The sequence below is a fragment of the Serinus canaria genome, chromosome Z (genome assembly GCF_022539315.1).
Source record: "Serinus canaria isolate serCan28SL12 chromosome Z, serCan2020, whole genome shotgun sequence".
Taxonomy (NCBI): domain Eukaryota; kingdom Metazoa; phylum Chordata; class Aves; order Passeriformes; family Fringillidae; genus Serinus; species Serinus canaria.
The window spans coordinates 65,224,683-65,251,367 of NC_066343.1; the positions used below are offsets into that span (position 1 = coordinate 65,224,683).

General features: G+C 42.9%; 1 protein-coding gene across 2 annotated transcripts; it reads right to left on the reverse strand.

Annotated features, from left to right (window-relative positions):
- Positions 1–11,236: 11,236 nt before the first annotated feature.
- Positions 11,237–26,214, reverse strand: TARS1 (threonyl-tRNA synthetase 1). 2 transcript variants are annotated; one of them, XM_009097915.4, is made up of 19 exons: positions 26,144–26,208; positions 25,802–25,882; positions 24,726–24,916; positions 23,589–23,712; positions 22,360–22,481; positions 22,024–22,141; positions 21,126–21,190; positions 20,966–21,044; positions 20,229–20,375; positions 19,222–19,320; positions 18,330–18,496; positions 17,684–17,846; positions 17,457–17,594; positions 16,697–16,774; positions 14,904–15,004; positions 14,688–14,792; positions 13,944–14,016; positions 13,106–13,220; positions 11,237–12,474 (listed from the first exon to the last, which is right to left on the reverse strand). In XM_009097915.4, exons 1-19 carry the CDS (start codon positions 26,162–26,164, stop codon positions 12,326–12,328), a joined length of 2,136 nt encoding a protein of 711 aa, XP_009096163.1. In that variant the 5' UTR covers positions 26,165–26,208; the 3' UTR covers positions 11,237–12,325. The 2 variants fall into 2 exon arrangements, with proteins under 2 accessions (XP_009096163.1, XP_050842605.1); XM_050986648.1 differs by lacking the exon at positions 24,726–24,916 and having other exon boundaries at positions 26,144–26,214.
- Between the last annotated feature and the right edge of the window lie 471 nt (positions 26,215–26,685).

Genomic DNA, 26,685 nt, shown 5'->3' on the forward strand with positions numbered 1-26,685 from the left:
AACATCTTCATTGCTCACCTGACTTCTGAAGAAGGGGAAGGGGAAAGGACAAGGATGAGGATAGGAAAGGACAAGGACAAAGGACAGGCAGGCCAGGCCAAAAAAAACCGCCCCAGCAAAGGCCCGGGCCCCACGAAAAAGGCACAGCCAAAGGACAGAAAAGGTGGCACAGGCCCGGGAAAGGGCCCGGGACCGGGCCCGGGAACGGGCAAGGGCACGGGAAGGAAAGGGCCGGGACCGGGAGAAGCCGGGACAAAGGAGGGAAAGGAAGGTTGGAAGGAAGGGTTAAAAGGGGAACAAGGGAACGGGGAATAGGGAAAAGGGGAGCGGAAGGGGACGGGGAAAGGGCAAAGGGGAAGGGGAGGGGAAGGGAAGAGAAAAGAAGGGAAGGGGGAGCCGGCAGCGGGAAGGGGATACAGGGAAGGGGCACAGGGGCAAGGGAGGACACGGGCGAGAGGAGAGGAGAGGAGAGGAGGAGGACGAGGGAGGAGAGGAGAGGAGAGGAGAGCGTTGCGGCACCGGAGGGAGAGGGGGAGAGGATAGACGTGAGTCCGAGTGCAGCGCGAGGATGAGGAGAGGACATAAGAAGGAGAGGAGAGAGGAGAGGAGAGGAGAGGACGAGTGACCGAGGAGGAGGAGAGCTAGAGGGAGAGGATCGAGGATCGGATGGAGAGGAGAGTGCCCCCCCCCCCCCCCCCCCCCCCGTCTTTTTTTCCTCTCAGCCGGGTTTGTAGAGGAGAGGCAGGAAGGGAAGAGGAACCGGGAAGGAAGCTGGAAGGAGAGAGGATGTGGAGAGGGCAGAGGGAGAGGAGAGGGAGAGGGAGAGGAGAAGGGAGAGGAGACGGAAGAGGAGAGGGACGGAGAGAGCGGAAGAAGGAGGGGACGAGGAGAGGAGAGGAGCGGGACCTGTTTGAGAGGGAGGGGGAGAGGAATGTTTGGGAGAGGGAGAGGGGCGAGGAGAGGTGTGGGAGCGGAAGAGGAACGTTGGGGAAGCGAACGAAGGGCTGTTTGGGAAGAGGAACGAGGGAAAGGAGGAGGAAGCGGAAAGGAAAAGGAAAAGGAAAAGGAAAGGAAAGAAAAGAAAAGGGAGAAAGGGGAAGGGAAGGGGAAAGGAAGGGGAAGGGGAGGGGGGGAAGGGGAGAAGGGGAGAAGGGAAGGCGGAAGGGGGAAGGGGAAGGGAAGGGGAAAAGAAGGAAGGGGGAAGGGGAGGGGAGGGAAGGGAGAGAGAAGGGAAAGGGGAAAGAGAAGGGGGAGGCAGGGGAAGGGAAGGGGAAAAGGGGAAGGGGATGAGGAGAGGAGAGGACGGGAGAGGAGAGGAGAGGCTAGAGGGAGAGGAGAGCGAGCGGATGAGCGAGAGGAGGAGGATTGAGGAGAGGAGCGGAGAGGAGAAGAGGAGAGGAGAGGGAGAGGAGGAGGAGGAGGAGCGGGAGAGAGAGGAGAGGAGAGGAGAGGAGAGGAGAGGAGTAGTGGAGGAGAGGAGAGGCGAGGAGAGGATTGAGGAGAGGAGAGGAGAGGAGAGGAGAGGAGAGGAGCGAGAGAGGCTGAGGAAGAGGCGCGGGAGAGGAGAGGCGAGGAGAGGAAGAGGAAGAGGAAGAAGCGGAGAAGAGGAAGAGGAAGAGGAAGAGGAAGAGGAAGAGGACAAAAGAGGGAAGAGGAAGAGAGAAGAGGAAAGGAAAAGGAAAAGGAGAACCGGGAAAAGGAAAACGGAAAATGGAAAAGGAAGGACAAAGTAGAAAGGAAAAGAAAGGAAAGGAAGTGATGCTGCATCAAAAGCACCGTGCACATCAGGCTGGGTGAATTTGGGCTAGGAACAAAAAGGCTCTGGGGTGACCCAGTTGTGTCCTTAGTGTAGCTAAAGGAAACCTACACGATCATAGAGAGTGACTTTTGCAAGAGTCTTGAGCAACAGGACAAAGAAGAATGGCTTCAAATTGATAGAGGGTAGATTTAGATTAGATATTAGGAAGAAAATATTTGCTGGGAGAGTGGTAAGACACTGGAACCCGTTGCTCCAGAGAAACTGTGGATTCCCCAACCCTGGATATGTTCAGTGCCAGGCTGGATATTGCTCTGGTGAAATTCTATTCTAGGGCTGGTTGGACCTAGTCTGGTGAAAGGTGTGCCTGCACATGGCAGGGTGACCTTTCAAGTCCCTTCCAGCCCAAGCTTTTCTATAATTCTGTGATAAATTACTGGGGAGAGGGATTGAACCCTTGTGAATGGCTCAGACAGATCTTCCAACCAACAAAATTGGTGGCTAAATAGTGCAGAAGGTTATGTACAGTAATAATGTCAAAAAGGCTGCAAACCCTCAGCATACATTCATTTCCCTCTAGAATTGTGAGTGGTCATGAAGTGTGATGAAAACTGCCTGCTTGGCAGGGGTGCCAGGGCTGAAGGCCCTAGTGATGAACAGAGGGGAAAAAGTAATCAGTGAGTTAGATTTGTTTTTCCCAGACTTCATTATCCACTACAGTTTCTGAAGATAGTTTTCTCCTGAAGAACTGGATACCTTCTATTGATCAAAACAGTTTAAGGGCACTGTTATTTTGAGCCTGACATACCATAAGTGAGGATAGACCAAAGAAGGACAGATTGATTGATTGATTTTTCCTTTTGCAGCTTCTGAAGCAGCATCTCTCTGGGCTCCCAGGGCTTCTCTCTACAAACGGTGGGCAGCTGTTGGGCCAAACCAGCACTTGAAGTATGGGGGCAAAAAAGGTGTCAAAAAGATGAGGCACCAGTGGTGCCACTGAAAAGAGGGAGTCAGTGTTTCAAGACAAAAATAAAACTATGCAGTGACTTGGAGATGGGCTGTTCATGACTGCAATTTAAACAGCAGAGAAGCTCCATCATTTTAAATATGAAAAAACATTTTGAACATGTCTCTCTTCTCTTTCTGTGGCTGATAGTGGGATCCACCTGCCAGTCTGATGTGAAAAACAGAGTCAGGGCATACTGGCAGCTGGTGAGAGTGTGTGGTGCAAAAACAGCAATCCCAGTGTGCTGTGGCTGTTTGCAGTGCTGCAGACAGACTCTGCACATCTGCATGCACACACAGGCATGGCTGCTTGTTCTTCTGACAGAAGGCATCTCATAAAAATGCTGCTTGGCTTGGCAGAGCAGACAGGAGAAGTGCAGTGTGGTGAGCAGAGCCCTGTTTGCCGAGTCTGAAGTTCTTCCAGGGCTGGGCAGGGTGACAGGGTTTGAGTCAGTGCAGTGCTGTGCACTCCTGGTGCCCCCACATAATTAGATCACTGTCACTTCAGAGCAGAGCCTGCCTCTGTGCAGCTTTGAACAATGAGGTTTTGATCTTGTTGGGGTTCTTTGGCACCACATTAATACTATTTTATTAAACATATTATAAGATTTACTGCCACATCAGCAGGACAGTTCTTAAGAAAGCTGACCTTGTGATGAAGGGACAGAGCTGAGGATGGGAAATTGAAACTTTAACCTGGTTTTCTGTTATAATTTTGAGTTGGACATTTATTCCTTCGTCTGGCATTAACCCCTGGCTTCCACAGGTCAGCTGTCAATGAATGAAGATTTTCAGAAATACTCTTGAGATTGCTCTGGTACTATTGTGATGTATTTTGTCTCTGTGATAGAGATATTTGAATTAAGTTCATATTATTATCATGTTCAAAGGGTGGCTACTTAACAAAGGGAATATAAATAACAGTCCATAACCAGATAGTATTGTCACAAGGGCTTGAAGCTAAGAATGAACTGGCTGTCCAGCTGTGCTGGGGAAGAGGAAGGAGTTGCAGAGAGGACCCATCTGGCAGCTTGTGACACATATGAGAGCAGAGGTGTCACTGTCCCTGTTTTGGGTTGACACAGGCAGCTCAGCTTTGTACTGTCACCTCCTCTGTTACTGACAGTGCCATCTGTGCTAACAGAGAGGGCAGAGCAAACAGCCACCACCCTGTGAGCCTGGCACAGTGTCTGTGCTTTCCTAGCAGCCCCCAGTATAGCAAGCCCATAAACACTAGTCTGAACAAGCAAGGTGGATTAACTGTGGGTGTGTGGTAACTGCACCAAGCTCAGCCTGTTGGCTGAGGCTCTGCTCTGTAACTCTACACTATCTGGAGGCCAGCATATTCTTCAGCACAGATGGAAGGGGAAAAGAGAGTTTTGGTCCTGGAGATACAGTTCCTAACATGTCCTTTTTGGTAGAAGAAGTGATGCTGCTGTGGAAGAGGTTGTCCATTAGCCAGGGACACTGTGTAAAAGCTGAAAAGGAAAATTGATTTTCAGACACTGCTCACTCGGCTCTGAGTTGGGGTATTGGAACAGCCTTCCTGGGGTGTCCTCACTTGCACCTCACTTGTTTCAGGTATAATTCCTGCAGCAGTTTGACAAAGCCCTTTTGTAAAAGGGAAAGTGAAGAGGAAAGCAAACCATGCAAACAAATGGCTTCTGAGAGCTTGGCTTTGCCTCTGCCTGGAGTCTTGCCTTGTGCTGGCTGCAAAGTGGCACAGAAATGTAAACAGGCAAGTAACAACTCTGCTTCTCCATTCCAGGTCTGAGTTTAAAAGCACACCCTTGTTTGCTGTACCCAGCTGTCTCCTTCTTTTCTTGTCCTTCTCTCACACAATTCCTGCATCCTTTTCCTTCTCTCACTTCAGCTCAAGCCCAGTTGCCTCCTGTCTGCTGTTCAGGAAAGCTGAAATGTGTTTGTGGCAGTTTCCCAGTAGTGGCAGTGCTTTATCCTGGTTATAGCAAAGCCGGACAAGAATGCTGTATTTTGACCTCCAGCAGGTTCTTCACTTACTGTGATGAGACAGGCTGAAAATGAAATATGAAATATATACTGATACCTCTTCCATTCAAAGTTTCATGGATAGCACTATTTCTAAGCAAAACAATATTTCTTTTCTTCAATGACTAGAAAACAAAATAGCATTATTTGGTGTATCTTAATTCATGCAGACTGATGTCACAAACTACAGCTGTTACTTTCTTCTTTTCACTTGGAAACACTGATGATCAGAGTGACAGCTTGCCATATAGTCCCCCTGCATTATCTCCCATACATGATTGAAATTATTTTATCAGTGATTTATGACACTGGTTCTGATGAGTTTGTTAACTACAGGATAACAGACTATCCTGTAAACAGAGCACTGCTTTGCAAAGCATGTTGATGGGAACAAAAAGCCACACACCAAAGTACTGCACTCTGTGCTTTGCCAGATCTGCATGGAGCATCTTCAAAACGCAGGAGTTAGCTGCTGAGAGTTCAAGATTCATTAAAACAGAAATAGAAAAATTCTAGCTTTATATGGTGGTGAGAAGAGAGTGTCTCATTCCTTAAAAAAAGGTATAAATGTGTTTGAAATCCCCAGTAAGAGTCCCAGATCTGTTTGGCAGCACAGGCCCTGTTTTGTCTGTTACCTTACTGTCTTCACTTTTCTTGTGTCTTTTTCTATTCAGGAGATACCCTAAACTCTCAATATTTTCTTCTTTGGATGTTGGGGATTTGGGTTTGAACCCATTCAGGCAGAGGAGGGAGCTGAATGGAGGAATGGCACATCTGGGACAGGGAGTCAGTGTGTGACAAGCAGCAAACTTCAAGATGAGTAAGACACTATTCCTACAATTTAGGTACTTCAGGGCCAGGCTACAGCTGGTTGCAGAATTCCGATCTGTAAATCCAGGATGACAAGTTAATGTACCTTATGAGGAAATGGAGATTTGTTTGATGGTTGTTTCTAGTCAGACCTTGAAAGTCTTGCTCTGTGGAAAAAGTCTGACACTGAAAACAACTAAAACTAACTTGTCTTTGGGAAGTAAAGCCCAAACATTCTGAAATAATTCTTATTTCCACCCTGTGAACAAGCTCAGAAAAATCTCTGGCAGGAAAAGATACAAATAGCTCCACCTGCTGATGCTGAGGAGTTAGTCAGAAAGGAGAAACTTGATAAAATGTATGTACAGTCAGTTCAGTGATTATCTGTTTAAAGACATAAAATGCCTAAGGAAAGAAATATTTCTCCTAAATAAACTCTGTATTTGATCTCTTTGTGCTATTAGTGTGATTTGAAGGTGTTGAGACTACCTGATCCCTCTTCTGACAATACCTGTCCTCATGTGAGGAGCAGAACTCAGAATACTTAAGTGTGATCTTGTTTCCCATAGCTAAATGGGTGCTTATGAAGAAATGTCATTGTTTGATATTAAATCTCAGCTGACAATGGCTTCTTGGAAAGGTATGCTTAGCAATTCAACCCATTTTGACATTTCAGTGAGTGCACCAACAAAAGGTATCTTTCCAAAAAATCATATTCATTCAAAGCTTTTCCAGTGTGCAGCCTGACATCTTTGCAGATACTCAGGGAAAAGAGATTTCAGGTCCTTATGTGCCTGTATCCCAGTAAAGGAAAAACACAGAGAAATTTTCCTTTTATTGCCAATGTGCTTCAGACAGGTTACAGTCTGTCCCTGAAGCATGCAATTGGAAAACCACACATCAAACATGATCAGACTGTCATTCTGCATCTAAGCTCCTGCAGAGTATTAAGTTAACCTGTGCTGATGTAGCCATACACACTCAGTGTACAAGGGTAAGTTCTGAGTATTTTAAAAATGAAGAGTTCCACTTCAGGAATGCAATAAAATCAATCAAAGTCTGATTTAAAAGCAGCCTGCTTCTTCTTGTGATGGGTAGCAAAAGGTGTTTTAAGTGTCAGCCCCAAACTGGCATGCAGTGACCATACTCTCTTCTAATCTAGTGAGATAAACCTTTCACCTTTCACAGGGTGGGATGTTCTGACTCCAAGTAACTTAATTGTACTTTACATCTGGATGTCAGGAGGGAGAGCACGGCATGTCTTCATTCCATACTTTCTTGTCTCATTTCTGCTTCTTTCCAGTTTCTCCTTGTCTCTGTGGGGATCTCAGAGAGGCAATTCTAAAGGCTCTGGGGAAGACAAGGCTGTCTCGTGATGCATCTCTGTCATGATTAACTGGCATATAGAGATAGATAGATAGATAGATAGATAGATAGATAGATAGATAGATAGATAGATAGATAGATAGATAGATAGATAGATAGATGACAGATTTGGGTTTTGTTTTTTCTTTTGTTTTGGGGGTTTTTGGGTCCTTTTGGGGGTGCTTGTTTTTTAAATTCCTTTCCTTTTGGGATGCTGAAAATTATAGGTTTGGTTGGTGGTATTTTTCCCAGTTTTTACAGCTACCCTCTGTGCAACTCAGAGCATTTTTTTGTTTGCAGAAGAGCTTTGTGAACCAGTTTGAAGGCTGTAGTTTTCAGAAGGATACAGATACCTAATGTATTGAAACTAAACATGCAGCCCCAGATGATTTACCCTTGATGTCTGAGAACACTACAAAATGTCCTTGGCTGCTCCAGTTTATCTGAGCACATGTTCTTGTAGTGATTTATCAGAAGCTGTCAATGCATGCCTTGCTCCAAATGCTACATGAAAAAAAAATTAAACAAAAAACTTTTGGTGGAGTCCAAAAGTGTCTCATTCGGTATGAGCATGTTCAAGCACAGTGGCTAACAAGGGATCAGTCACATCCAGACAACTTTGAAAGAATATTCCTGTCAAGGGCAGACAGAAAACACTAGTCTCTAGAAAGGCTGAATGATTTTGTCAATTCTCTTTAAGTGCCAATCACTAAATTCTGTCTTTTTTTAAAAAAAAGTGTAGCCTTTAGCAATTCTTAATTTCATCACATCACTTCATCATTGTCAGATTTGAGGGTCAATTGCTTAGATTTTTGCCATAAATGACTGTGCAATTCAGAAATAATGGAGAAGGCAATAAGGAAATTACACAGGACAGGAGCTGAAGGCCTCAAATGAATTTTCAAAGACCATTTAATCTTGGCCTAGTCTTACAAGGAAAAAATCAGACTTAGTGAAACAATTCCCTTTCATCAAGGAGCATGTATGGACTGGGTTTGGATGCAGTGGGAAAAATGTAGTCAGGCAAGACTGACTGAGTAAAGGTGCCTACAGAAACTAAAAGTTTATCTCACAGCTGGGTTCTCCTCCTCTGCTTCTAGAAGAATTGATATGTGACTGAATCTGAATACTGCAACTGCATCAGACTGACCCAGTGGTGTAATGGAGTAAGTAGTATCATCCCAAGATTTGACAGGGAGCACCTTAGTGGAATTACCCTTCATAGTAGCAGCATCCAGGTGGCTCTAATCCAGAGGAAACTTTTTCAGGGAAGTTTGCAGTACTGAGGAGCTACAAAACTGGGAGGAGCTGTTGATTCCCTTGAGGGCAGAGAGGCCCTGGGCAATCACCAACTGCATGAAGATCAACAAGGGAAGTGCTGGACTCTGCACCCAGGCCAGAACAGCCCTGGATGAACAGACAGCCTGGGGAAGGAGATGCTGGAGAGCAGTGCCATGGAAAGGGACCTGGGGCTCCTGGTCAGTGGTGAGTTGAACACGAGCCAGCAGTGCCCTGGCAGCCAGGAGGGCCAACCCTGTCCTGGGGGCATCAGGCACAGCATCAACAGCCGGGCAAGGGAGGGGATTGTCCTGCTCTGCTCTGCACTGGGGCAGCCTCACCTCGAGTGCTGGGGCAGTTTTGGGTGCCAGAGTGTAAGAAAGACAGTAAACTATTAGAGTGTCCAAAGGAGGGCAACGGGGATGGTGAAGGGTCTGGATAGAAAGCCATACAAGGAGTGGCCAAGGTCACTTGCTTTGTTCAGCCTGGACAAGAGGAGACTGAGGGGAGACCTCAGTGCAGTTACAACTCCCGCGTGAGGGGAAGAGGAGGGGCTGGCACTGATCTCTGATCTGTGGTGACAGTGACAGGATCCAGAGGAATGGCCTGAAGTTGTGTCAGGGGAGGTTTAGGCTGGATATCAGGAAAAAGAGTCTTCATCCAAAGGGTAGCTGTGCACTGCAACAGCTCCCCAGAGAAGTGGTCACAGCAGCAAGCCTGACAGAGCTCAAGAGGCATTTGGCAATGCTCTCAGATATGCTTTTTGGGGATGGTCCTGTGGAAGACCAGGGGTTGAACTTCTTGGATTCTTGTGGGTCCCTTTCAACTCAACATATTCAGTGATTCTGTCAAACTAAACTTGCTGTGAAGTAAAGCCGAGTTGGAGACATACCTTACCACACGCTCCACAGGAAATGCCCATGAAAACTCTCCTAGGGATACAGAGTGAAAAGCAAATTGCAAATAACTTGAACTTCTCTTACCTAATGCTGGTCATCAGAGCAGGCTCTGCCAAACTGGAGAGGTGGGCTTCAGCCTTCTCCTGGAATTAATTATTTAAGAGCTTCTTCCCTGCTTGACAAGTGGTCCCACCATCAATCTATGACAGCCAAACTGCATTATCCTGCCTTACCAGATACAGACAGTACTTTGCTGGGAGCTTATGCTACCAAGGATGGTAAGCAGTGACCAAAGCCACCACTCAGAGGAATTCTGGTTGAACCAAGGGAGAGAATGTGCTGCTTGTGCCAGGCCAGTGCTATAGATGAAGTACTGCACTTCACTTGTAACCAAGAAATAGCAATATGTTTATCAATGTAAAACAGTGATTTAATGAAGCTTGATCGTAAATGCAACAGTGTTTTAACAACATTCAGTGTTAAGGTACACTCGATTTTCGCTGCATAAATAACAGGATTAGGCAAAACTGTTGTAGGGAGATCCTACTGCCATTGAGTCATGAGGTTCAGGGAGGAGTCCCAGGCATTCAACGTTCCTTTCTGAGGGGAGTCTAGGTGCAGCTGGATTCAGGCTTAGTCCCAGACTCAGGCAGCAGCTTCTGTCTAAAGGATTACAGGTGCCCAATCCGTCTTTTTTACCACTTAGCCAATATTTCAAAGTTTAGCATGCTGTCAATTGCTTTCTGAGAATTGGTTGTGGCAAGGACTCTCCCAGCCTCAAGGATTAACCCTGAGCAGAGTCCTTACTCAAGGGGACATGCTGGCATGCAGCCCACTGCCATAAAGGAGAGCCCATCAGGCTCTCAGCTGTCAACAATTTATGGAATAAGACAATTGACTCACAGTAATATTTGCATACCAGACCTATCTTGGGTTGGCATGTGCTCAACTAGCCCTCAGCTGCTGAGGAAGATTTAGGGTCCTTAACTCCTGTGGTGCTGTCTGTAGCCAGATGCAGCCATCAGGAGCACTGCTGAAGGCTGCTGCTCGAGCAGGGAAAGGGCTGGGGGAGCACAGCCTCAGAGCCAGCTTTATTTCTGTGCACAGCCACAGCGCCAGCTTTATTTCTGTGCACAGCCACAGCTGAACTGCACTGACCTGTTCTGGAGGCAGACAGCTCAGTCCTGTCCCCACCCTGCAAGGGCTCTGTGGGGTGCTGTGCCCTGCCTTGGGCAGTGTTTCTAGAAATGTGTGCACATAGTGTGTGCATATCCATTGTTCTGCTGGTATTTAAGAGCACAACCTCAGCAAATGAGGTTGCTGTAGAGGGACAGCCTCTCCAAAACTGACACCTGCTGTGCCATAAAAAGCTGCTTTACAGCACCAGCTTCTCATTACAGAACCTGTGCAGTTGGGTGCACCCAGGGATCCTCACAAAAGGAGAGCTCTCTGCAAATCAACAAATACACCAGTGGAAAGGCAATATGAAGCACAATTTCTTGAGAGAAACAGAGCTAGTGGCTCCTTTACCTTGGGCCACTGGTACCTACAATGGGTTGGCTTCACCAGTTGATGAAGTCCTGCTGCCCCAGGGATAGCTGATGTCTGCTTCCACGGCAGTGACTGCATGGGCAACAACCACTTCTCAGCAAAGAAGAGCAGGTGCAAAAACCAGAAAATAACAAGCCTTACAAAAGTAACTCTGAAAGCAGCAAGGCAGGGAAAAATCAATTTCCCCCTCTTCCCCCCACAGCAGTTAGACAGAACCTTTAATCTCCATGAATGAAAGTAGGATGAAATAGATTTTGCAGAAAATTGCTGGGGTTAGAGTCTGCTGAGTCTGAATTCACTAAGGGTTCAAATACTGATTAGATGTGACCATTACCCCTGAGTAAAACAAGTGAGAAAACACAGGATGAAATGCTTCTGCCCAGACAATAATGGAAATGACAAGACATGGAGGCTTTCAAAAGGTGAGAGAGCTCAAACCTGTCCTCAGACTTGTCTGATCTTTGCTTAGGCTGTAGCAATGGCTTTTCTTTTTAAATGAACTGTTATCAACCTTTTGAAACTGTTTAAGTTAGTTAAGATTAATAAAATAAAAAAGATGCAAAAAAACCTCAGACCAAGATTTTATTTTTTGTCAGTGACAGACATTTGCCTCTTGTTAGCCAGATGTAGAGGAAAACCCCAAACCAAACCCAGAATCAATAGATGAGAGCCCTCAGCAGTAAGATAGGAAGGGCTGCTAATTAAATGATACCTTGGACTAGAGGCTTGGGAAGGAAGCCTGGATGGTACTGTACCTATTAAAGTGAAAAGTAGCATTTGTCTTAAAGAAATAATCACTACCTTAGAACATTCTTGTTTTTGTGTGACAGATGCCCTTACTGTAATGACAGCCCAGAGACAAGAACAGAAACACCCTTTGTTCCTAATACTACTAGTTTCCTCAGCTGCTGCTTTGGCCCTACTGTGCCCTGCTTTTTCCAGACAGTGTTATCCCCTTTCTACAGCTCTGAGGACTTTACCTGCAGAGCAAGCACATTTCAGAGACTGCCTTTGGAAAGGGGGACAGTAGGCTTTGGTTAGCAGCCGTGTGCTCTGTGGCACAGAGCCCCACTGTGGAGTCAGGAATGCCTCACTTCAGGAGCTGAGACACTGCCAGAGGTAACAACCACTATGGCAGCAGGAGGCCTCTGTTCATGTCCCCATTCATGTGACTGGGAGCTCGGGAGAGTCAATATATTCACAGTTGGTAAGAGACCATGAGAGTGGATGGCAAGGTATCACCTCCAGAAGCTGCTGCTCCAACACATGGTTATGTGGGTTCTTAAGCCTGAGGTCTATCGTTAAACTGGCATGAAAAATATGTTATCAAAATGTATGTTATTCTTAACAGGGCAGGTAGAATGCCAGAGATACCCCTGATTAATGTTTCAATCTTCCCTTGCAGTCACAGGAAGTCATTTCATCTTGCTTCATATGTCACTGGCTAAAAGCCAGGAAACTTTACTTCAACGTTTTTGAAAAACTTGATTTTTTTATACAAAAAGAGGCATTTTTGACTAAAGAAAGATCCCCGTTAAAATGAGCAAGAGGTCCGAATCTGAAATATACTTCAAATCTGGCTCAGAACAAAAACTCTGGTTAACTAAATTAGGAAAACTACAAATTCTTTATATGCCAGGTAGAGCAGACGGTGTTAGAATTCTTCTTCAGCTTGTCTGGAACGAGAGGATTTCAGCTGCAGCAGCCTCTCCACCGTGTCTGTAATGGTTCTTTCCCCATGCACCTTGTTGTCTCGGGTGCGGATGTTCACTGTTCCACTTGCTTTCTCCTTTTCACCAACAACTAGAAACAACCAAGAGGAAAAGGAATTAACTGCTTCTTCACTATTCTTTTAATTACTTGGGGGGTAGAGTTTCTCTACCAAAGGCTCCTTCTACTCTTAATGGATCCCAGATGGTTTTAAGGCCAACGCTAGATTCACAATTCACACCACAGGGCTAACATGCTGCTTCAAATCATGTACTTCAGGATGAGTTTCTAATTTTTGCTGCATCACTCGCTCTGAAAGAGGCTTCTCTTACGCATGCATGCCTAGTCTGAAGTGTACCACAGCTGAATGCAATGGAAACATACTTCTTTTGCTGAAGTAGAAGCAAGAGCATAAATTATTGGGAGGATGGAAAATCACTTAAAACCTGATTGATAAAGGACAAGAGACTCCCGATCTATCCCCAAACTGCTGACCAGAAGACAGCAAAAAGTATCAATAATGGCTTGGGTCACAGTGATCTCCCTTCAGGGACAGCTATCCAAACCAGGAATGCCTATGATGTCAACAGGAGAGGTTCTCTGCAGGGGAGACTCTCAGGAACAAAATGACCTAAAACACTGATTACAACTCTTTGCCTTGCTCACAAAATGATCAAAACCTGTAACTGAAGGGTCAGCCAGTACAAGGTAACTAATACATTACCCAGAATAAAGTTATACTGAGCAAGCTGAGCATTTCTGATCTTCTTGTTCAGTGTGCACCCAGGATCTACATCAACATCTGCCATAAATCCAGCATCATGGAAGTGCTGTCTGACCTAAGGAAAAAATATCAGAACTGTCACTACTGTATATTCATGACCATGAATTATTCATGATTTGTAGATTTAAACCATTTCAGATTATCTGAACCCTAATACAAAGGCACTGTCATGGGTTCAGCCTTCAGAGATGAGCCCAGTTCAAGACATTCAAATACGTCAGCTATCATGCAACTATAAATAAGTAAGCGGTGATGTGAATATCTAACGTTTGGGCTGAGTAGTGACGTGAGTTTGATATTGTAAAAGGCAACAGGATAATGAAACTTACTGATTAGAAGAGATTTAAAAAAAAATTTGCAAACTATTTTATTTATATATAACAAGCTTGAAAGAACTACAGGCAGAGGTGTGCTGGATGCTAAATATGCAAAGACTCATTTTCATCTTTCTTACTGCTCCTCAAGAGGCATGTGGCCATGGGGGACTAAAACCTGAAGGTAAGACAGATCTAAGCAAGAGAAAAACTAAGTTTTCCAAAAATAAAAGTCTCACAAAGATCAACATTTATTATTCACATATCCAAAATCTAACTCAGGTTATCTTTATGAGATCTACAACTTCAGTAGCTAATTGTCACTGTGATATGAAAAATTCCTCAATGTAATATGAAAAGACTTGGAATACATCTCTGAAATAAATACTATTAATCATTAGTAACTAAGTATTTCAGATCAATACTATATACAGAAATCAAAGCCCTGAAACCATATACATCACCTTTTGAGCATACTCATCACATGCTGGTCCCACTGGTACCACCATTACTTGCTGTGGGGACAGCCAGAGTGGCCTTCAATAAACAAACAAAACAAGTTTATATAGCTTCCTTTTTTTTTTTTCAGTACAAGAAATACTATTTACAAAAAAGAATAAAATCTACACAAGAGACTCTTAAAGCCAGCTGCACAGATTGGGTTCAGAGGTGATGAGAGCCCTATTTTCATTACAATTATCTCCCAAAAAGAAGTGAGTGTCTAAAAGGATTGCAGTGTGGGCACAAGCACTTGCTGACTGGAAGATTGCTGTTGTGTTTTATGACAGATAACAAAGCCTAACTGATTGAGCTCATTAGTAACTAAGCACAGGAAAACCTTTACTTTTGAGTCTTGTCATAATCAGAGGAGTCACTCCCACTGGGTATTAACACAGGTAAAGCAGATCACCTACATAAATGACTCTTTACAAGACAGTCCTGCTGCAAAAGCAGCTAGAATGCATTGTGGGCAGACCAGCTCTATGCTGCAACTGCATTGGCAGCGTCATGTAAAATCTACCATACCTTGAATAATTTTACATCTAAGGAATGTGGTTCACAAGAAATTGCCCTGTGGTATTCCTAGGCATGCCGCCCTAGCAAGCAAGTGCAACAAACAGATCCTCTTGACTCTCCAGTACTTAGGGCTAATTTTTCTCCTACATGAAGAGTTTGCTTGAACTGGAATAATAACATTTCAACGTTACCATTTGCCTCCATAGTTCTCAGTTAGAATGGCAATCATTCTCTCCACAGATCCCAAGATAGCCCGGTGAATGATAACTGGTCTTGTCTTGTCATTGCCATCATGGCTGTAAAGAAATGTTTTTGTAAGGCTTTTTTTCTTGATGCAACCTTATGCCTGCTAAGTGTCACTGAAGTTAGATTACACAGAAACTAAAACCACCAGCCTTTGTGCTTACCTGACAAAGGTGAGGTTAAATCTGACTGGCAACTGGAAGTCGAGCTGAATTGTAGCACATTGGTGGTATCGGCCAATGGCATCCTTAATCTGAATGTCAATCTGAAGAAAAAAAAGACAAACTCTTACAGTTTACTTCCCCTCTGAAAGCAAATTCATTGTTTTGACATGGAAAGTTTCACTCAATGCAGAAAAACTGTATGCAGTTTAAACAGCATAGTTTTACTTCAGCTTTCATTGGCTTTAAATGATTTGTAGGTTCTGACACAAAAAATGTTAGAGCAAAAACAGGGTGAGTAACTAGAGATATTATATCAGGTGGGAACTACATTTAATGTCTCAGACATTTTGTGAGCTTGAAAGTCTGGAACTTTCATGGGCCTTTTCACTGAGTGAGTACAGCAGAACTGAACATGTCTCCCCACAAACGAGATTTCTTCAGCCTCAAAGTGGCAAATTTGCACTTCTTTATTACAGAGTATTTGAAGACTTTGTAGCATGTGTTACAGGGCATGAACAAGGGACAAAAATCTGTTAAATAGTCCACTTACCAGCAGGAGCTCCTATCAATCAGTGACACTTGTTCTGACCTACAAGTCAAGCCTGTTCTTTCTTTTGAATCTAACACTTAAATTTTGAGTACACTTATGATACAGCTTAGACAGAGAAGACTTACAGAAAAGAGTAGACTTATATAATCCTGACATTATTTATTTATTACATTGCTCACTTAATCATCATTTTACCAGTATTTATCAGGCTATATATTAAGGCAGTACGCCTTATCTTGTGTAATAAACAAACAGATCAGTATTTTTACAACTCAAGATCTAAAGGTCTTTCAATTTTGTATCTACAATTCAATTTATCAGAATTCAGCTAGTCACCAAAGAATTTCTAATCAAAATACGTTATTTACAGCCTAATTTCAAATCCAGACTGTATGAAGAGCAAGCGTAAGATTAATTAATGTTAACAAAGGTTCCTGTATATTTGTCTTCCTTCAATCACATACAGAAATTACTAAATACGAGCTGCTGTAACACATTTGCCTAAAAAATGACAAGCCAAAACTGATTCAACTGGTATCCAAACATAGAAATCAGAACCAGCTTACTAGATGAGAATACAAATATAAATGTAGAGTGGGCATATTACGGAAAGATTTAAAAGCCATTTCATAATACTCTGTGTCCTTATAAGCAAGGATAACAACAAAGTTTCTAAAAAGCTCTATTTAATCTGTCTAAACTGAGGAGACTGTTCTTAAGAAACCTAACAAATTCATATGATCAATATATGGGGATTTTTAAACTAAAAAAACCCATCAGTAACTCAATGCAACTTCAAAACTGTGCAGTTAAAGGAATAAAAATTTGTTTAACCAGTAAGTTTACTTTTGATTTTCTCCTGATTCAGGATTCACGTACTGCTGAAAGGATTATTTGCAATGCAGAAGTTGCTCTGCTAAAACAGGTCATACAGTGCCACCTTGTGTTTATGTCACCCACCTGTCAGCTGTTTAAGCAGCAGACAAATAGTTTATTCATGTTTAATTAATCAAATGAATGTTAAAGCAGTGAAAACCAGGATCATAGAAGATTATTTCTCTCTCAAGTATGTTAGAGTTTATGTATCTGGAAAAACAGTGAATTTCAGTCAGGCAGCATCTTAAAATGGGCTAACATTAAAAAAAATAAAAATCCTTTCTTCCTCATCCCAGTCTTTTGCCTTACCCAAACAGAATTAAAAACTAAATCCAGTGAGGGGTTAGCAACACGCTAACACACTAACCTTAGGTCCATAGAAAGCTCCATCACCAGGGTTTAACTCCCATTTCTGACCAAAGGCATTGAGGCTGTTTTCAAGTTGCTGGAGATAAAGGACACAGAGTGATTCTTTACACATTACAGTTTCAGGTCAGCCTGCTACTACAAATAGGTGACCCTACCAAATTCTCACTACTTCTCAGTAACTGCCGAAAACCATTTATTTTCTGAAAAAGGGAAGTCTTGGAAAAGCACCAGTAAAAAAAAAAATTTAAAAAAAAATTAATTTTGTCCACATTTAAACATACAAAATTAATGCACTCATTTTGGAAGAGGCCAAACAAATATTAGCTAAGTTATAAGAACTTTTTATACTAAATTCAAAGTTTGTAGTTAATATTGAGATGAAATCTTCCCTGGCACAAATGTCTATACCTGCCCTATCTTCTCTCCAGTACTGCACCTGCAGTGGACAACCCCATCCCTTTCAGCCTCACTTTTGGGAGACAGCTTTAAGTCTTATTACAGGGGCTGCCAGAACTGATTCTCTTCCTCCTTTTTAATTATCAAAAAAAGACAAGGAGAAAGAGTTCATTTGATGCTTACATGGAGACTGCCTCTGTATTGTGAGCAAACTATTTACAGCAGGCAGACTGAACTGAAGGCAATTATCAAAGTTATATTGCTCATGCCCAGCCCAGCTTCACTCTACCTCCCAGAAGGCAGTAAGCTCTTACAGAAGATGCAACTTTACATTACAGAAAAGATTAAGACTACTGTTTTACCTTTTCAGCTTGATTCCATACTTCAATATCACCCAGGTACTTTTCAGGACGAGTGGAGAGATTCAGTTTAAATGAAAATCCAAAGACATCATACACAGTACGCAAGAACTCCAGGCAGCTCTTTATCTCATCTTCAATCTTGATGATAATAAGAAATCATGTCTCAAATATGGAAATTTCAGTTTACCTGATTTTAATACTCAGTTTCATTTAGTGGTAGCCCCCACCTGCTCCATAGCACAGAAGATGTGAGCATCGTCCTGCTGGAACCGGCGTACTCGGGTGAGTCCTGTGAGAGCTCCCGACAGCTCATTGCGATGCAGGACACCAAAATCTGCCAACCGCAATGGCAGCTCACGCCACGACCTTGGGCGATGGTCAAACATAAGGCTGAAGGAAAAGTTTATTATTTGAAGCTCATTCAGAACCAAAATTCTGCAAAGAACAGTCAGGGAGAAGCAGCCAGTGATGAAGCACATGCCCATAAGACCATCTGGACAGAGCCATCAGTCTTATCTAGATTTGTCAGGGAAACAATCTCCTTCAACAGCTGGTAAACCTTCCCCTCTTCACATAAAGGAGATAAAACAGCTCCAAAAACTGAGCTTTAAAAGCTGAATGCCTGAACTGCCACAAAACTGACCATGCCCCAGTAATGACGGGGTCACTCTAATGATAGTAAAATGACATGACATTTCTCAGTGTCTCAAGTGAAGAGAGCATGTACACAGCAAGACATATAATTACCTCATTCCTAACAGAATGAATAACTGAAGGTAGCCATCCTTATAATTACACAGGCAAAGGAGGCAGTGTGGGTTTTGTTTTTCAATCAGCACAATCTCTGGTAAACCAAATTTGCTATGTATTTACCAGTGTCCTGGACAGTTCATAGGCTTCAGAGCAAAGATTTCTTTCTCCACTTCAAAGGAAAACATGTTGTCACTGTAATGCTGCCAGTGCCCTGAAGTCATCCACAGTTTGCTGTTGAAAACATTTGGAGTGACAACCTCCTGGAATCCACGTTTTCGATACTCACTCTAGAACATGCACAGTATATAAAATAAATAATAAGGAAAACAAAGGTAAGTACAGGCTTCAATGTGCAGCCAAAAAATATAAAAGCAATGCCATACAAAAGTCCCATGACTTAGGAAGGGAATGGAAGAAGAAGACACAACTTGAAGCTGGACATGCCAGGATACATCCTTCCACCACCCTTCCTCCAAACAATTTCTCTAGTAGAAAGTAAGCAAGAAGAACAAGTTTCCTCCCTGCAAGCAATGCAGCAGTCTCTCATTACTCCATGACCCTAGATATATTTCATTGCAGCCCAAATACACAGTAATAACACAGACTTCAAATCTTACAGCAGAAAGATCAGAATTCTTTTCCTATATATATTTTCAAAACAAATAGGTCTTCAAGACCAAATTAAGTAGGTTTATTAAAACAAATTCATATGCATCAATGGAACAGCAGCAGTGTGAGCTTAGCTCTACTATTAGATATCAAAGAATTCCTACTACAAAGCACCTTTATCACAGCTTTAACTGCAGATATAAAGTACTGATAAAACTTAACTTCACAGAGATTGTGACAAGACCAATTCAAAGAACCAAGGTTACTTTAGTCCCATGGCTTACATAACTAAAAGACAACTTGAAATGAAGGGCCATTAATACTGTTAAACTTAGCATGCTGTTATGTATTTTTTTAAAATCATGCAATTTCTCCTGCAAGATTTCCAAAATATATTACTTACCCGTATAAATTCAATTAATGTGTTATAAATGTAAGCTCCTTTTGGCAAGAAAAAACAGCTACCAGGGCTGAGCTCATGGAAGAAAAACAGTTCTTGGTCCTGCAGGAAAATAATACTTTAAGAATTTAGTAATTGCACCCCACATTTTCACTAAACATTCACAAATGGATTGCTACTGACTCATCATCACTAACAAGAGTTTCAAAAAGGAAAACATGCGGGAAAAAAAGCAATATCCAATACACCAAATGCATTTTCACTAGTATTTTTATGTCTGTCAGCAGTTACGGGGGAGGAAAATTTTTCAGTTTCCTGTTTCACTTCTTACTGATGTGCCAAAACTTTACATTTAACTCCCAACTGTGCCTTCGTGGCTCCCGGTGCACATTTACTTGTCGATGTTTAGTTCTGCTTCTGCAGCTCTCCAATTATCTGCACATAAACTAACGTGTGGCTACAACTGGTTAATGTTGTCACAAACTGTGCACACACCTGAGATCTGCATAGGAGGAGCTCTTCAGAATTTTGTCATAATGTACTATCAGCAGACATTTTAACCCTGTTCAGAACTATCAGTCAACTGACAGGGGTTTCCATCTGAAAAAACAAACCCAAAAACCAGCCAGCCAAAAACCACAGCTGTATACTGCAAATTCTAAAAACATGCAGAAAGAACTGCGTGAACATGCAGCAGCAAACTGTGTAGTAATTAGCAGTGCCTGAGGACTGGAGCATTCATGGGTTGCAGACCAAAATCTTTATATTCTGTTCTGATCAATGTGTGCAATAAGAATGTCATTCTTGTTGAAAGAATAAAAAAGTTATTTATTTTAGGACTTTGATGCTCCTGAGAAAAGCAGCTGACTTCAAAACCCAACTGAAAATAAAATTGTCACAACAACACTGTGGTTGCGGCAGCAAGTATATGCTATCCTCAAGATGCTTTCAATTAAGGGCTTATATCCACACAGTGCTTTTGGAATACATTACTAGAAAAGCTCTCTCACCCGCCCAATTTTTCTGTGATCTCTGCTTTTAGCCTCCTCCTGGAACTTCTCCCACTCCTTCAGCATTTTCGTATCTGGGAATGAAATTCCATAGATCCTCTGGAGGGATTCCATATCGGCCTTGCCTTCCCAATAGGTGGAAGAATTCTGAATGCAAATAAAAATGAAACATTGAAAAAAGGAGAGAAACCTCCACATTTTACTACTTCTGCCTGTTATGAAAAGGCATTCAATTATAAATAAATGATTACTGCAGAACAACTAAGTCATAAGGAGATTTTTAATCTGAAATTCATAGCACTGATAGGAAACACCCTTAAAGGTAAATACAGTAAGTAAAAATGGTTTCAGGCTCTTGTCTTTTTCAAAAGCCTATCTGCTTTATAGCTATCCTATTCCAACTGTTTTTTCGCACATAGCTATAATCATCAGCTAAGCAGAAATTATAAATTCTAACTGACACAGTTCAGCCAAACTTTAAACCAAACTCACACTCCTGTACTGGAAGTGCAGGCCCTGGACACATAGTTGGACTCTACACCATGTGAATATCATTCTAGCATTACAACCCTTTCACAATCTGTAACACCAAGTTTTTGGCCAGGTGACACAGTAACCTGGAATTCCTTAGCCTGGAATGTACGGTCTCACAGTACGGGCCTGGCTAAGCCTAAAGGCAGTGATGCATCTGAAGTGTTCCAGTGAAAACATTTGTGTAGGACAGTTCCAGCACTTACCTTATGAATTTTTATGGTCTTTATCTTGCCAGTATGTCTGACATGAGGCCCTCTGCATAAATCTATCAGGGGACCACACCTAAGAAAAGGAAAACATTTATTTGGTATATTTTATCCTACAACCATAAACCCAGTAATGCTATGATCCATGCATAATTACCTGTATACTGTAGTAGTTGGAGTATTGACCTTTTCATTCAGGATGCGACACTTGAACTTATTATACTGAAAAGAAAAACAGCACACAGACTTGTTAATTCCTTGTTTAAAAAAGAGAAGTGGACAACAGTTTGAACTATTTGCAAACCTGATGCTGTGTTGCATCAGAACAGGCCTGTAAAAGAGACAGACAGGAGCACAGACAGTAGTGGAGCAAGGTGCCCAGAGAGCAGGGTGTGCAATCTCTGTCCTCGGAGTTTTGAAGGCCCACCTGGACAAGCACAGGCAACCTGGTCTCAGTATCCCCGTATCTGACCCCATGTCCTGTGCATGAGACTGGACACCAACTGAGGTATCTTCCAACCTGAATGATGCTATGATTCTCCTGATGCCCTAACACTGAAAACTTACTAATGTCTACCTCAGGAATGCCAAAAAATTATTTGCAGCTAGATACAAGAGAGAAAGGGTCAGGTTTTAGCACTCCTTGCACTCTGCTAGAAATCCTTATTCTAAAAAATGTTTAATGAAGCTGAATGCAGCAGCAACATATGCAGACACAGTATCACCACAGACAAGGTAACACAACATAACTGCATCCATAATATGTTGCAAACTTACATTTCTGGGAAGTAAATAAAGAATGTGGCTTCACAGAATTTAGTTAGATCACCTTGGGGAAGTTTTAGAAAATCAGAATGCCTACTTCCAAGAACCTAAAAATTACTTCCTTTTTCTTTCTTTTTTTTTTTTTTTTTGATAAATATCACAAATGAGTTTCTAAGAACATATCACCTTATAAAGTTAATTTTATATACTTTCTTCTACTGCTATGACACATGTCCTGAAGTTACAAATACTTGCAACAAGGCTAGAAACAACCTTCTATAACAGCCCACCTTAAACATTTCAAGCAGTGTTTCCTTCTTAACTTCCAGTCTTTCAAAGGCTTGTTTTTCCTTCATTATCTTTTTGCATAATGTTTCCAAAGCAGAGAAGTCATTACTTGATACACCCCTAAAATAAACACATACAGAGAAGTGAGTAATTCTTGCTTTCACTTGCAATTTGTGATCCTGGTGCAATACATCAACCTGTGGTTGGGATGTCCTGCAAAAAAACAAAGCCATCTGCAGCAGTACATATGACTTTGTTCCAGGAACAAGCACACAGCAGAAATTTTGCTGACTGCCACCCACCCCCAGCTCCTAAATAAAGAAAAATACAAAACCTACCCTTCCTCAAGAAACATGTCATAATAAAATCCATTTTCTATTGGTGGGCCATAGCACAAACAGCCACCGTAGATTCGCTCCATAGCTTCACCCATTATGTGAGCACTTGAGTGCCAGTAGACCTAACAGAAGTAAAAAAAGAAGGGATCAGTCTTGAATACACACGATGCATTTCCAATTGTTTAATTTAGAACCTTTTCTGAAATGCTTGCTTTCAAGGATACTTGAGGCACATCCCTCATTAGAGCAGTGTGCAGAACAGAAGTGACCTGCCCAGCAGCACTCGCATCCTCAGCACCAATGTTTCTGAAAAGCAGCATTTCCACTGGAAATCTGTGGAAATGGAAAACTTACATTCTGGTAGCAAACAATTCTTACTTTCAACTGTTGCTAACCTGATTTAATTGTTCTCAAGAAGTCAAGATACTAATTCAGAAAACTTTTTCTATGAACTTTAATCAATCAGATTTGCATAATGACCAAAAGATGTGCTTTCAACATAAGGCTGTGGTTCTCATCCAGCAATCTTATGCATAAGAAATCCTGCACACTCCATTTTATGTTGTAGAACACCTTAGGTTTTGACAAAACCAAATCCTCTATGAATTTGTCTGCCTTGGTTAGCACAAATTGAAATAATAAACTTGAAGCTGTCATTAAGCCAATATGAAGACCCTAGGTTTGAATGTAAGACTTCTGTGATGAGTTTAACTGACAGTTTCTTGTAGCAACTGATTTTTTTTTTTCTTAAGAACCTAATCACAAATGTGATTTGGTTCTTAAGAAAATGTGGCTGGGCACATTTATCTGATTGAGTAGCCAAAATAAAAAAGTATATACTTTTGCATACACAAAGACAAAGAGCAGTCTACTCAATACTTTTATGATTCTACATAGAAAGTATTTTTGTACTCAGTTTTGTTCCCAGAATCAGTGCTGAAGATGTCAGCTCAAAAGACCTACTTTACATTAACATGAAGGCTGAAAATACAAATTTTTAACAAGAACTACAGCAACTGCAAGGACACTTGGCTACAAGTACACAGCAGAATGTACATTACCTGTAGTACCACAGCTCCTCTGGTAAGGAGCTATGAGGAAATGCAGATGTACCTAAACTACAAATCTGTTTTCTTCATCTTCTGAACACAGTAAATATTTAAATAACTGCAGAAGGCTGAGTTAAATGTAAACCTGAAATAAAAAATGTTTTGGTAAAAGACACTTACTGCTTGAGCCTCTTCATCTTCAAACTTCAGCAGCTCCAAGGAACAATCCTCCTCCAAAGGACGGTCTAGATCCCAAACCACCTTGTTCACTTTGGCAATAACTGTGTTGTCAGCCAATCCTTGACTACAGAAAAAAACCAAAACTACAATTATAAGAAAGTACATTGTACTTTAAAATCAGCAAGCAGAAATTCCCCAAATTTGCCCTCCAGTTTGAATGAGACTTTGGAGCACTCAGAGTGCATATATTGTCATAAATAAACTTTAAATAAATGACCAGTTTAGCCAGTCCTGAACATTCATGAAAAATCCTACTTATATTTTAGGGATATGGGAAGAAAACTCTGCTATATACTTCACCTTCACAGGTATTGACTTAGAGGCAGCCTCCTCCAAGTACAAACCTGACTCCACAATCCTACTGCATATAAGAGAAGCTATCAAATACCATTTTTGACATAGTAGCTTTACTGCTTGTATCCACAAGGCAGAATACTCTTTTCATGATCCCAAATCACAGAAGCAAAGGAGGTTCCAATTACATGGCACCTTTTTACGGACAAGGAAAAAAAAATTTAAAAAGAGGCATTTCACCTTTAGGAATCACCCAATCTTTGCAATGTTAACAGTCAGGGTGTTCACTGTGTATGATTCAAAAATACTCCACAGCATCATGAGTAACCTGGAGATGTGCAACGCTCTTTTTAATAGGTATCTCCCATGCAAAATAAAGTGAAGAATACTCATACTGTTAAATTTCTCTGTAATCAATTGAAACATCAGTCATCTTCCTCAGGTCAACGTAAACTGGCTTGCAATGCAAACATTCCATCTGGTACTTCATTAGCAAATCAGTTTTTAATGCAACAGCAGTACTTGGATGGAAAAATATGCTATTAAAATGTGTCTAAAATACCTCAGTTTTTTTTCTTATTTAATGTCAGAAACAGCATCTTTATAAGGCAAAAGAAAACTGCACTCCAAAACTAAAACCCTGCTAGTTACCTTCAGTTCATTGCATACAAGATGCTTTGAGAAGACTTAAGATAAATAAAAAAGAAATTAATTACACATTGCCCATCCCCTTAAACTCAGTGACTGAAAATGATTGTGTAGCATCACAGAACAGAAACACACCTAATTCCACAAGCAATTTGATAAGGAGTAGTCTTCCAAGATTCAGCATCAACCTGCTTGCCATCAGGTAATGTAACTTTAATGGGTTTACTGTCATTTGCAGCTCTTTCTGCAAGGAGTGCATCGTGTTCAGCCTTAAGCTTATTGTACATCTCCAAACGCTCATTGATAAATGCAGGCCAGGGATTTAGCTGTACATAATAAAGACAAAGGAAAATTATTAATCTGATTATTAATCTGACAGCACATCATGCCAAGAATGCCAACACAACAGATATACTTCCCATAATCAACTATGTGATGACATCTGTGTGCTACATGTAACAAATAACCACCATTATTTCAGATTATATGGTATTAATTATGTCGTAATACCACACAGCTTCAGCTTAATGAAATCTATACCACTGTACACCTGTTCAATAATCCACGTATTTTACCAAACAACTACACCATCTGATAAACTACACAAGGACAAAAGTGCTTCAGCTTAATGAAATCTATACCACTGTACACCTGTTCAATAATCCACGTATGTTACCAAACAACTACACCATCTAATAAATTACACAAGGACAAAAGCCAACTAGAAAAAAAATGTAAGTTCAACTAAAACAAGACTTTTCTTATTAGGTCACAAAAAGCTGAGGGAACACTCTAGCCTGAGCCACCCGGACAGGAACTGACTCCAGTTTAAACACGTGTACTGACGTCAGGACCATCGGCCCGGGCACAGCCCTGCACTTGGCTCAGGACCGCTGCTGACTAGCAGCTGGCTACCCGTGCACTCAGAGGATCGGTGTTCACCCACCACAAAAACAACTGCACCTTAAGCAGGCTTTCTTCACCTCGGCGAACTGCTGCCTGCTTCCCGCTGCAAAGAGGCACAGGGCTATTACACCACTCCTACTTAATGTAAAAAACCGACAACGGCACTACAAGCCGCACTGTAGGAGATGTAACTATAACGCCTGATAAAACATCCCACAAGGACAAACTGTAGCAATGCCGGCAGCCCAGAGGGCAGCAACGAGGACTCCGCATCGTCCCATCCCCGCGGCCCCGGGGCTGCTCACCTCCGACCGCCCTCCATCGCCAGCCCCTTCCTTCATCTTCTTCTTCCCGCAGTCTGCCTTCTTCTCTTCCCCAGCGTCCACCTGAGGAGGGCGAGCACCGTTTAGTCATGGCCCGGCAGTCCCTCACACCTAAGGCGCTTTAAGTCCCCCCTGCGCCACACAGCGCGGAAAAGACCCGACTCCTCGTCCTGCAAAGCCCGCGTGCCCCCAGCTCCCTGCTCCTTTTCCTTGGGGCACACCCCACCGCCACCCGGAGCTGGGGAAATGCTGGGGAAGAAGCCCAGCTCCGCCGCCGGCCTCCTGCCGCCTGCCCGCGCTGCCGAGCCGCGGCGCGGAGCCCACCTGGCTGTCAGCGCCCGCCATGGCCGCGGAGCCGCCCGGGAAGGGGCGGGCGCGGCCCGGCGCAGGCGCCGCTCGGCCCGCGGCTGATGCAACCGGGGGCGGCCACACCGGCCCGGCCCAGCGGGAGCGGGCCGATGGAGCTGAGCAGCGTGGTGGTGCTGTCCGGGGCCGCCCTAGGGTGGTGCGAGCGAAGGCGGCCCGTCATGGGGAGCGGCTGGACGCGGGCCATGCTCTGTCCGCGCCCGTGAGGGCGGCGAGCGCGACCCGGCGGTCGCACAATCGCGCTCTGCTCTCTGTCGCGGGAAGAATCACAGTTTCGATTAAGTTGGAAAATATCCCCGAGGTCAGCGAGTCCGACCTGTGACCGAACGCCACATTGTCAAGCACGGTGCTAAGTGCCATGTCCAGTCTTTGCTTGAGCACCTCCAGGGACGGTGACTCCACCGCCTCTCGGGCAGCCTGTTCTAGTGTCGAATCACCCTTTCTGTGGAGAAATTCCTCCAATGTCCAGCCTAAACCTTCCATGGCACAGCTGAAGACAG